This window comes from Halyomorpha halys, unplaced genomic scaffold (genome assembly GCF_000696795.3).
Source record: "Halyomorpha halys isolate HHAL.00 unplaced genomic scaffold, Hhal_1.1 Scaffold385.1, whole genome shotgun sequence".
In the NCBI taxonomy this organism is placed as follows: Eukaryota; Metazoa; Arthropoda; class Insecta; order Hemiptera; family Pentatomidae; genus Halyomorpha; species Halyomorpha halys.
This window is the reverse complement of record NW_027112337.1, coordinates 816,535-828,352: the sequence shown is the minus strand read 5'-3', so window position 1 is coordinate 828,352 and position 11,818 is coordinate 816,535. Positions and strand designations below refer to the sequence as shown.

The 11,818-nt window shown below is 33.1% G+C and overlaps 1 protein-coding gene across 1 annotated transcript in view; it reads left to right on the top strand.

Moving 5' to 3' along the window:
- Positions 1–11,818, top strand: part of LanB1 (laminin subunit beta-1) — a gene marked incomplete in the record, with an annotated part of 117,514 nt that overhangs the window by 43,893 nt on the left and 61,803 nt on the right. The window contains 5 exon segments of the mRNA XM_067050256.1: positions 4,669–4,796; positions 7,774–7,966; positions 8,053–8,196; positions 11,095–11,326; positions 11,401–11,558. Of these exon segments, the coding sequence (XP_066906357.1) occupies positions 4,669–4,796; positions 7,774–7,966; positions 8,053–8,196; positions 11,095–11,326; positions 11,401–11,558 (855 nt within the window).

The window sequence follows — 11,818 nt, the reverse complement described above, 5'->3', positions numbered from 1 at the left end:
AAAAATAGTTAAGTAGTCTACCGGAGTAAGTAGCTTTGGCCTGCAAAGTGGGGCGAAACGTTGGAAAATAAAATAGTTGTAAACTATTTTTGTTTCACTTGTGACCGCAACCCTGACCATCTTCCTATATATATATATTTTTAATTTCTACTTTTAGTTTGTTAGTCAATTTGGTGTAATAACTTGTCAGTTGTATTTCTGGTCCTATGCCACTTCATTCTTGCTCTCCATTTTTCCCTTAACAAGATACAAATATGCTGTGGCAGGTTATTTTGTTTATTGTTAGTAATTAATTATGTTAGTCGAAGTATTGCCATTAATAATTATTGATGCTGTAAGTTTTCCCATAGCTCTGTCAATGTCTTGTTTTGTCTTCAGTTGAATGTTTAAGTCTAGTTTATTTTCTAAGTCATATTTAACTTTGTCCCAGTTGACTTTTCCTGTAATCAATGAAGGAACGGAGGACTTATATACGAAGCTTAAATGTAAAAAAAAACAGAACTGAACAATGATCTGATGAAAAGTCATCCAGGGATTCAACAATGGCTTGGAGGAGGAAATCTGGGCAGTTATAAATATATCTAGGATATCAGGGTGTTTTTTGATGGATGTAGGCCAATAAGTAGGATTTGGAGGTGAGAGAATAGAATATCTATTGGAGTTTGAAACACGGGATAGGATGTTACCACGGGAGTTAGATGTTCTGCATCCCCATCGTTAATGTTTATAGCATTATAGTCTTCTCCAGCAATGAAACGTGGCCCGAGAGTTATATTCAGGATTAGGAATCAAGGAGATTATAAGAAAGGTTATTACCAAGAGGACAGTATACAACTGAAAAGGTAAGTAGAAAGGACGAGTTGAAATTATAACCGAGATGGATTGTATAAAATCTGTTGGATTGGAAGGAATGAGGGAATGGGATAAGGATTTGTGGATAAGGATGCAAAAACCAACATGGGAAGTGTTGTCTGGGTGGTCTGATATATAAGTAGTGTAGTCTCGTATGCAAAAGTGTGTCCTTTGTGTGAAATGAGTTTCAGTCAGTAGTGCTATGTCAATGTGTTTGTCCTGTAGGAAAAGTTGAGTTTATCATGGTGATTTTGTTGGCCATTAGCATTGCATAATTCGACAGCTAGGGGCTTTGTGCTCATCGTGGGTAATTAAGTGGGATTTCGGATAGGATTCTAGTGAGAAGTCTGATAAGGGGTTTGATGGTCTCTTGAAGATCCTGGGGAGGATAAAACAATTGAAGTTATTTTAATAATATTGATTGGATTTTGATAATAAGGGTACAGATCAGGGGCTTGTGATGGACAGTTTATGTGACTAGGAGTACTGGGTGAGGGTGAGGCTCGTTGTGATTTATTGGAAGCTGGGGTATGAGGAGCCGTGTTGGTTTTCAGTGGTAATTGGTACGGGGAGTTTATTGGAACAGATGGGCAAGGTGGAACTGGGAGTGGAGGTAGAGGTTGAGGATGAGAGGTCAGGGGCTTGGGTTGAGGAGCCTGAGGTTGGGGCTGTTGTTTCTTGATGGTGATCTCGGAGTATGTCCGGGTTGAGTCTTCAGTTCGATCCAATGTTTTTGAAGTAGAAGGCTGTGGTTCAATGAAATGAGCTGGTTTCTCCAAGTTTGGGAAAATATTAAAATTTTAGGTTTCAGGTGGCAGAGTGCGAGTTTGATCAAGTCTTGTTGATACCATGAAATGAAATCTCTGCTTGTGGAAATTTTTCTAAACCTCACAGCCTCTGTAGCTGGTTGGGTGGTCTTTTTGACAGAGAGCACATTTTGACGGTTCATCTCGTGTTTTCTGGCAGGTGTCATTTGCATGAAGCCCAGCACATTTAACGCTCCTGGCCTGGTGATGGCTATAGGTTTTAGTATGCCCAAAATTTTGACACTTAGTGCAATGGAAAATGATTGGTTTTTGTTTGGGATCTACAAATTTGATGGTTGAATAAACCTACCTTGTGACCTGATAATTTCAGAATTATTTCAGGCTGGCTCTAAGCCAATAAAGAATAATGGAAGAGGATATTTGTGAGTGGGGTGTAGAATGCCCGATATATTCCTCACATTATGACCAATTTCTTCCAGGCCTGATAGTGGCTGTGGGAGTGGTTGAATGGAGACCGGTAGCAATGAAAATCATAATTTTTGTCGGTCAAATAGTTGATATGTTTTTTGTAGTTTTGCTTGGTGGTAGTGTTTATCATAATGTCTTTGACACTTGAAAAACACTATAAAATTTTCTATTCTAGAGACGAAGATAGGGGGTTGGCTCTGGATTTGAAAATCCTTGAGGTTCTGGATTGTTAGCAGTAGTAGAATTATTGCTGGTTGAGGTGGTAGGTGTTGTTAGCTCTGGTTTAGTGGCTGCAGTGGTTTTAATGTGAGTTTTGGGTTGTACAGCTGGATTTTCTTTAGTAAAATTTGAGAAATAGCATTTTCTCATATTTCAAAAATCAATAAAAATTACAATTTTTTTATTTTTGGCGTATAACTTTCTAAGTAAGCATTTTATGGAAAAGATAATCTAATACAATTCATGTTTATGATATTAAGTCAGTTTTTTCAAATCATGATTATGGATACTTATGGTAAATTAAATTTTAAAATAATTTTTTTTTTTTTTTATTAAATTTTCAATACCATGTGTGTACAAAGTGTCAAAACCCATAAAAATGTTGGGAAATTTATGCCTTTAGAGGGCGTGGCTGATGTGAATTTGTCTTAAAATGTTATTTGCTATTATATAATAATATAATAGCAAATATTGTAATTCATAAAAAAAGTAAACCATCTCATCGAGAATTCCAGAGTTAATTTTGCTGAAGAAGAACTAGAGGTCAGACACTTAATCTTGTTTTCTAAAATTCAAAATAAGTGTATATTATTTGTTAGTATTACTTTTTTTAAAGATATAGAAAGACTTAAGTATATAATATTTCAATATATCAACTTTATAACTATTCTTTGTGATAGTAAATATTTTTTTTAACTTTTGTATTTGGGGAGTGTAGTAAATTTCAATAACCAAAATTGGTAGATATATCTGGAATATTCTTACATTATTTGCATTCTATTCCAAAGTAATCCTTTTCCGAAGTTAATTCCAGTTATCTGAAGAATGTGTCCTGGTATTTAATTTTTAAAAAATCTCAAAAGGAAAATGCCTATTAAAAGGAGAATGTCAAAACATATGTCTCTGAATTTGTGATAGCTGCACTTTTTTATAGAGGTAATAAGTTGCTTTCTTCTCTCAGTCACTTGACTTAACAAGTTAGAGCAGCATCTAATTCATCAATTTAAAAGAAAACTTATGCCATCTTGGAGGCTTTACGTCTTTGGAAGTACTATCTTCTCAGTCATCATTTCTGTCTCATTACTGATCATTAAGTCTCTTTCATGAAAACCAATCACCAACCAGGCAAAATAAATAATGACATAATTTACAGGCCAGGATCACCATTTTGGCCCAAGTATTGTGTGAAGGACTGCTTAACCAATCTACTTAGCCCTTTCAGAATAAACATTGATTTTAATAATCCTGCACTATCAACATCACAAAATCACTTTCTATTTGTGATAAGAACTATCGAAATTGGTTCATCTATTTGTGAGTTAGTTGTGCCATAGGTGCACTGACAAACTGACCCCAAAACATGGTTTTTGGACTCAGGGAGCTTGGGAATGACAAATCTGTTAAAAACCGGATACTAAAAATTTTACCTGATTATTATACCTTCATTGACTTAGCTATCACTGGTGGCTGTAAGGAAAGTAAAAAAAAAGAAAAAAAAATGAATGAGTAAAATGAACTGCTTTTTTAAAACAGTTCATTTTACTCTCTGTTAGTCAATATCAGAGTACATTTTCTATTATTTACTATATTTGTATTAGTTATGGTATTTTGTCTTGTCTTGTTGGGTATGGTGTTAGTATATCTGGTATTTTGTTGGTGTATGTGCAGAAATTATATAGATATTTTTAAAAGATGTCTTTCATTCAAACTGATTTTTTCTTTCTGTAATAGCCTCATTTTTTAGGACGTTTTCCATTAATCTTCAAAATTATAAGCCTGTCTAGAGTCAGTTTACCATGTTACTACCATCGTAAGTATATAATCTCTTAGTGACAGTTATTACCTCTTTCTTCATTGTATCTCTTGCAAAGCTACTATGTCAATGTAAATTTTCCTCTTTTGGCAAAGTAGCATCTTAGCCCTTTCCCTTGTGTAAGTTAGTTACCAATATTAGTATTCTTTGATTTTTATTTAATGGGTTTATAATAGTCTGTAAGGAGAATGAGTTATCAGTCATTGTGTTAGTTGGATGTGCTGCCTGCTCAAAGAGCATTCTGACTTTTCTCTTCCTATCTAATGTTGCTATTTAAGGTTTGCAGATCTATCTTCGCTCTTCATATTTCTTAAATCAATCCAAGGATAAATTGTATTAGTCATTTACAGACATATTCAGCTCTTATGGAATTTCTATGAGATGACAATAACATGAGATGTTATGTAGTCCAGTTTTTGTTTATAACTTTATCAAGGTTTTTAAACTTTCAGGGCTTTCATTATACATTATCTTTATGCAATATATTTTATAATTATTCTTTCTTTCTTTTTTTTAATATTTTATAATAAAGCTTTATCTCGTTTGCAGACTCGACTTATGTCAGTGCCAATGGATCATTATGTCTTGAAAAAGACAAATCATATAAGTTGAAATTTATTTTTAAGTCTGATAGCAATCAGGTAGAGGCTCCATCTGCTTCTATTTTAATTGATTCAGTAAGTATGTCTAAATAATGGAATTTTATTATTTATATGTCTTTTGATTAATACATAATGCTAATTTTATCTCAACTAAACCTTTTCTAGCACAAAATGCATTTAATATAATTGTAGTGAATGAGAGGGTTTAAAATGATTGTGGAGTTAGTCCAGTTTGCTTTATCTTGAGAAAGTGGGCGTTTTTAAATTACCAAACTTGGTTTACATCAATGTATTCTAACCATCTTATATGTGTGTTTGATAAATAGTAGTGTTTCATGACCAGTGATACAGGGAGGTGATGTAGTCAGTATCCATGCTTATCTGTCAGGTTTTCCCCCCAACCCATTTTCAGCATTATGAGGGCATATCAAAGCAATCCAGTTGTCCTATAAACATTCTTAGGCTAAGTTTGTTTGGGGAGTTACTCGGATAATGGTGGTTAAAATGTCAAGAAGAGGCCAAAGAGAGAGTGATAGATCAAGGAACTCATCTGGGTCATGGTTTGTAAAGTTCTGATAATAGCAGTTTACGTTGAGGCTGCAGCCACATGAACCAGTTTTCATGTAGTAATGCAACTTCTTGTCAAGTAACTTGAAAATTTGCTCTACTCAGTCTCATATATGGGTTAATCTACTACCAACTCAGCTGTTTGTTGATTCCAAGATAGATGAATTGAAGAACAGATTTTCACACAATTGTTTTATGTTTAAATAATTCTTAAAAATCAAAATAATAGTAAAATTAAATATTGCTTTCAACTTCTTCCTTTTTTGTAATTATAATTAACAATTGAATATTTTTCAATATTTTCTTCACTGAAATATCATCATCATTTATAATAACACAGCGATTAGTATATTTTTGATTTAGACTGCACTGTTCTGATCTCTTAACAAAAATTATTCTTATGTTTAATTTTACAAACCAAAAACTAAAAACAATTATTCATTTAAAATTTTTTGAGGTTAATGACTTTCATTTTGAATGAAATATTTATTAAATATTTCATGCAAAATGGAAGTCATTAACCTCAAAAAATTTTAAATGGATTGACTCACCAGACTTCCTATAGATATAATCCACAAAAAACAATTATTTCACATACTAGGTCAACAATACAGGTCTTTTCTGCCGCCCTAGTAACATCATGCCAGAAGGCTGAACACAGTCCTAGCAGCACCATTGGTAACAAACTTGTCTAGGTATTTCTGTTGAGCTGTGCCGTGAGAGCGGTCTTGGGTGTACAATGCCACCTGATGCTTCTTTGCAGCCCTCGAAAGCTGTGACAGTCTCCTCTGTCCATGCTATCGGTGTCTCATTGTTCTTCCTAGTGCCCTATAAATATAAGTTTAATGGTGATTGAAATGACTGAAGCTTCAATCGGAAGGCAACATCTGTAGAAATTATCCATTCCCGGGAAATGATGTCGATTTGCTACCATAGAAGGATGTGGGTAGTTGACAATGGCTTGAACCTTTTCAGGCAGTGCTGTGACTCCATGCAGTATCACTTTATGGCCTCAAAACTCTAATACCTCAACTGCGAAGACATGCTAGGAAAGGTTGATAATTAGGCCATGCTCCTGAAGGTGACAAAAGACTGCATCCTTCGTAGGACTGCATCCAAAAACCTCTGAAAGGATTGAGCAGCATTTTAAAGCCCAAAACACATGCATACAAGTTCAAAGAAACCGAATGGGGTTATGACTGCCATCTTCGGGATGTCTCCCTCTGTAATTGGAACCTGATAGGAAGCTCTCTTTAAGTCTAATTTACTGAGAATTCGCTTCCCATGCAGATTAATGTTGAAGTCAGCAATATTAGGTACTGCCTATTTATCTGGTACCGTCTTCACATTCACTTGGCAGTAATATCTATGTTCAATAAAGCAATGAGGTTAGTAAAATTGGGATACTTCTGAGTTCGGTCTACTACTTGCCTTCGTGTACCTAATAAATTGAAGGTACGGAAGCATTAGCGAGCCTACCCTTCATGGAAAGGCCTGTCGTTTTATCCAACAATTGGGTTCCCACCAAATCTACAATAAGTTTGTAGTTAAAAAGAAGGTCATCACCTATAATCAGGCGTCTGGCAGAAGTAGGACAACTATTCTGCCAGACGCCTGATCACCCTTGTCGCTGGTCTAAATCCTTCTCGATGAGACACTCACCATAGTTAGGAATTGGGGTACTGGCTGCATATAGGAAAAATTCTCCAGGCTTGGTCTTCAAAGGTTTCTTTATTGGAAACACAGATAATGCAGCTCCTGCGTCCACCATACTCATAGGATTTTTATATGATTAGCCTTCAAACAAAATTTTCGTCAACAGTGATTCTCTATGATCTGAGACCACATGGTAGCCTGATATTATCACTTCAGAAAAGGTGCGAAGCCTTTCTAATATCTTTCATATTTTTCTATTAGATCTTTGGAGTACCCCAAGATGGTCCTTGTTTATTGGAGTTCCTTACTCTCTGATTTCTTCATCCACAATATGGTTGGTGATTTTCCAAGGTATCTACCAGACCTGGAAAACTTGGTTTTCCTGGAAAGTTCGGGAGTTTTTCGAACCTGGAAAAGTTAGGAATTTTATGCAAAAACACCAAACATCAGAGAATTTTACCAGCTAAGGAACACAATCCCAAATTTCCTCTCATGAATGAGAATCATTTGTCAAAATAAGTTTATATAATAGTGACATGAAATAAGTATATATATGATTGATAGGTCAAACTTATGGTGTGTTAATCAATTTTTAGTTATAAACAGAGAGGCCTTTTAACTTAGTTCCTCTATTTAAATAAGTAAAAATAGCACTTAGAGTAATCGTCTTTGTTTTTCATTACCTCATTATATTTTATATAAGAAGATTAAGTAAATTATGTATATTGTATAAATTAAAAGAAATATGTTATAAAATTTTAATTACTAGTTTTCAGTACTGTATAATAGTTGAATATTTTCACTTATTTTTGTAAATTGTAATGTTTAGGTTGCTTTGGTTCCAAAAAGTGAATCTATACCATTCTTCCATGGCAGCCCTAAGAATGAAAGAAGAAGAAAAGAGTATGATGATTTTAGATGTAATGAAGCATTCTTCACACAGTTACATGGCAATAATATTTCTGACATTTGCAAAAAATATCATTTTAGTATTTCTGTTAATATTCATGGAGGAGCATATGGTATATTAACTATTTTAGAATTGGATATTAATTATTTAGGTATGCATATATAACTCAGTTATGAATAAAGAATTTTTCTTTTTCAGAATGTAAATGTGATCCTACTGGTTCTAAAAGTGCATTTTGTAATGAGAATGGTGGAGAATGTGCTTGTAAGCCAAATGTTGTTGGGCGCATGTGTAACAAATGTATTTTTGGAACTTATGGTTTTAGTCCAGATGGCTGTAAAGGTATTGTCTTTTTTTTATCAGACTGATACGGGTTGTTGAATATCTCTATTGTCTTATTTTTATTCATTAAAATTTAATGATATATATTCTTTAAATTATTGTATATAGTAATTATTTTGTTTAAAAAAAAAAAAAAGTTGGCCTAAATAACCACGAGGTTACAGAAATTTTGTTGTTAAAACTTTAACTAACTGAAGTAGCCTTATGAATATAATATCATTGGTGAATGTGCTTGATAGTAAGACTGATGTGACTGCCATGATGCAGATTCATCTGTATTACTTATCTATTCCTTTTGTTTATTTTTTAAATCATATCCCTGGAGATCGCCTATTACCAGACACTCTTAATCTCCTTTTTTTCTTCCTTCTCCATAACAAAGGGTCTTTTGGAGTAGGTTTTTTTTTTCCCTTTAGATCTTAGGGAATTTCTTCCACTTTCAGATGCTTATAGGAGCCTTGGTTCGTGGTTGTTTCTACTTTACTCAAAATCAGACCACTCTTGTAGTCCAGTTATAAAAGAGCAAATTGCAGAAAGTTTTATTGTAGTGAATTTTGGTATACCGAGTTTTTTTTTTTTTTTTTGTCACTAAACACAAATCTGAGATTTACTGACAGATATTTTTCCTGGAACCATAGTTTATTTTTAAAAAAGTCAAAATTGGTGCAATATTTTTGTCTTTTTGGTGAAGAACATACTATGCAAAATCAAAGTACCTAAAATTTCTTATATTTTATACATGAATAATGTTCCTCTATGAGCAATCGCCAAGACACTTGAACAAGCAGTAAAATGGAGAAATTTTACAAAAGGTGGAAAAAATGCATTCGTGAGAAAAGCTCATCAAATGTTGTCGAATAGTCTTTATCTCTAAATGCATAGAAAACCCTGACAACACCCTTGTGACTGTATGATTTTGATACATTTAACCACCAAAACTGATTTGTTATTGAATTTATTGAAAAAAAAAAAAAAATATATATATATATATATATATATAAGGATAATATACACACATATATATATGAAGGAGACGGTCTTGAAATGCGGTTAAAAAGAACAAATATAGTTAACAATTATTTATTTCCGATGTTTCGCCCCACTTTGTAGAGCTTCATCAGGGTTGTTCAAGTTGATAGCTTTACAGACTTTTTGATAAAGTCTGAAATAAAAAAAAATGTATGTACCTATGATAAATTTTAAAATAAAGAATTTATTGCTTTATAACTCGAAGCAATCATGGTTTCATTTTGTGAAGAAGATATTTATAGAATCAATTGATATTTATGTAGGATACTTATTGATACTTTTTCTATTGGAAAAATTTTGGAGTTGATTTTGAAAATTTCAAAATCAAATAGAGTAATTAAGCCCAAGCACTAATTGTAATTAACAATGATACAAAGAGGCAGCATTCAGTAATTTGAATGATTAATTATTAATCCCACTACTTTATTTCAATGCATCAGTGATGAACCCCACTATTTTATTATTCCATCCTATTACCTTAACTAGAACACAATATTTATTAATACTTAACAATACTACATTAGTATTGTTTTGTTGTTGTTATTGTATACGGATTGGCTAAACTCAATATTTATGCAAGACGAGAGCATAGGTTATGCTCAAATTTTCATCTTAATCTCGTATAAAATGCTGTGTTTAATTTTTAAGCTTATAAATATACATATGATATAATGTAATAATTATAATTTAATTTATTTGGGCTTTATAATCTGTGTCATTAAATTAAATTAAAACAATTCCATTTTTGACGGTCCTGATGGATGTCAATAATATTTTCATGATTTAACCAAGGGAAAAAATATTTGAAGAAAAATCAAAGGGGAGGAGTTGTCATGGTTTGAGCCAGGAAAGGATACAATGGAAAGACCACAAGAATATCCTGTTCAGGGAAAAATAAATATAATATAGAGATAATTCAGGAACTAATGGTTTTACGAGAGAAAGAACTGTCAAGAGAGAGGTTCATCTTTTAGTTTGGTAATGCACCTGTCAAAACAGCACACAAAGGAAAAACATATTTAAAAGCTAGTAATATTTCAGTTTTACCCTGGTCAACCTGATCACCAGATCTCAACATTATTGAGAATTTTTGGGGTAACTTTCTCAAGCATTTTATATACAAGAGAAACAGTTCAATTCAGAAATTACAATTAAGATCAAATGTTTTGCATGCGAATTACAAGTTTATAAATGAAACTTATTTAGGATCTTATATTGTTGTCTAATTTATTATTTTTTTTCACAAAACGAATGCTTGTGAATTTAGTAAAGGTATCCTTGGATACTGGCAGGACTGGTCCTGGTCTAGATCCATCGTTTTAAGTTGTAGGGCCACCTTGGGACAGATCCTTAGCAGCAGCCAGCTTTTCACTGCACACAGCGGATGGTCCTGGTTGTTGTTTCCTTAAGAAATCTGCTAAAGTTTATAGGTCTCGCAGCTGCTCCCTTTGAGTTAAGGGATCCCCTTTTTAAGGTTGCATTTTGTAGCTGCTAGATCCCTATCTGAATAAAAGTCTTTTAAATAGTTCTGAGGAATGAAAATTTATTTATTTACATGTGCTGGAAACATCATATGAATAGAATAACAATTTTTAATAGATGCAGGAATTAATCTTTTATTATTGCTTTGCCTATGAGGAGTGACATATCTAAACTTATTAAATAGATACTTATATTTTACTGTAATATTTTTATTTATTTCATTGAAGCAGCCAAGAGTATGTTTTGATCAGAATTTTATGAAGACTAGTTCGCTATGGTAGCAAATTGAATTATCAAGGTTATCTGTTAGGGTGTTGAGCTTCTTGAGACTTGTTTTTTTTTTCATCTTTTTTTTTTGTTTATCAAGGATTAATGCTAATGTTACAGAATGTGATTGTAACTGGGATGGTGCATTGGACAACGATTGTAATATAACTTCTGGACAATGTGTTTGTAAAACTGGAATTTATGGTAGAACATGTGATCGTTGTCAACCAGGATCTTGGAATTTTCCTAATTGTGAAAAATGTCATTGTCACGGTCATGCTCATGCCTGTGATCCAGAAACTGGGAAATGTATTGACTGTCGGGATTATACTACTGGCCATTCATGTGATCGGTAACTATTGAATTATATATCGACTGATTGAATTTTGAAATAAAGTAGTTTCTTTAAAAATATATATTTTTAAGGTGTGCAGAAGGATATTATGGTGAACCCAAGGAAGGAATAGCTTGCAGGGCTTGTCGTTGCCCTGATACTATTGAGTCTGGCCATTCTTTTGCTTCTGCCTGTACACTTGACCCAGTTTCGAAAGATGTAAATTGTCTGTGTATTGAAGGATATTCAGGTAACTTTCTAGTTGTTGTAATTTACTAATTTTCACTTTTTCTATTACAGAATTAAAATTTTATTTTTTATTTTATTTTATTTATTTGTTGATATTTACAACTGTATAAAAAAATACAACCAGTAAATTTGATCATAATGACATATGATATGATACAGGATGTAGAGAAACTACCCAGTATTAGAACTCTAAAGCAGTTTACAATATAAGGTCACGAGGCCATCTTCTTTTCAGGCGCCTTGGAGGATTGCCAGGAATGG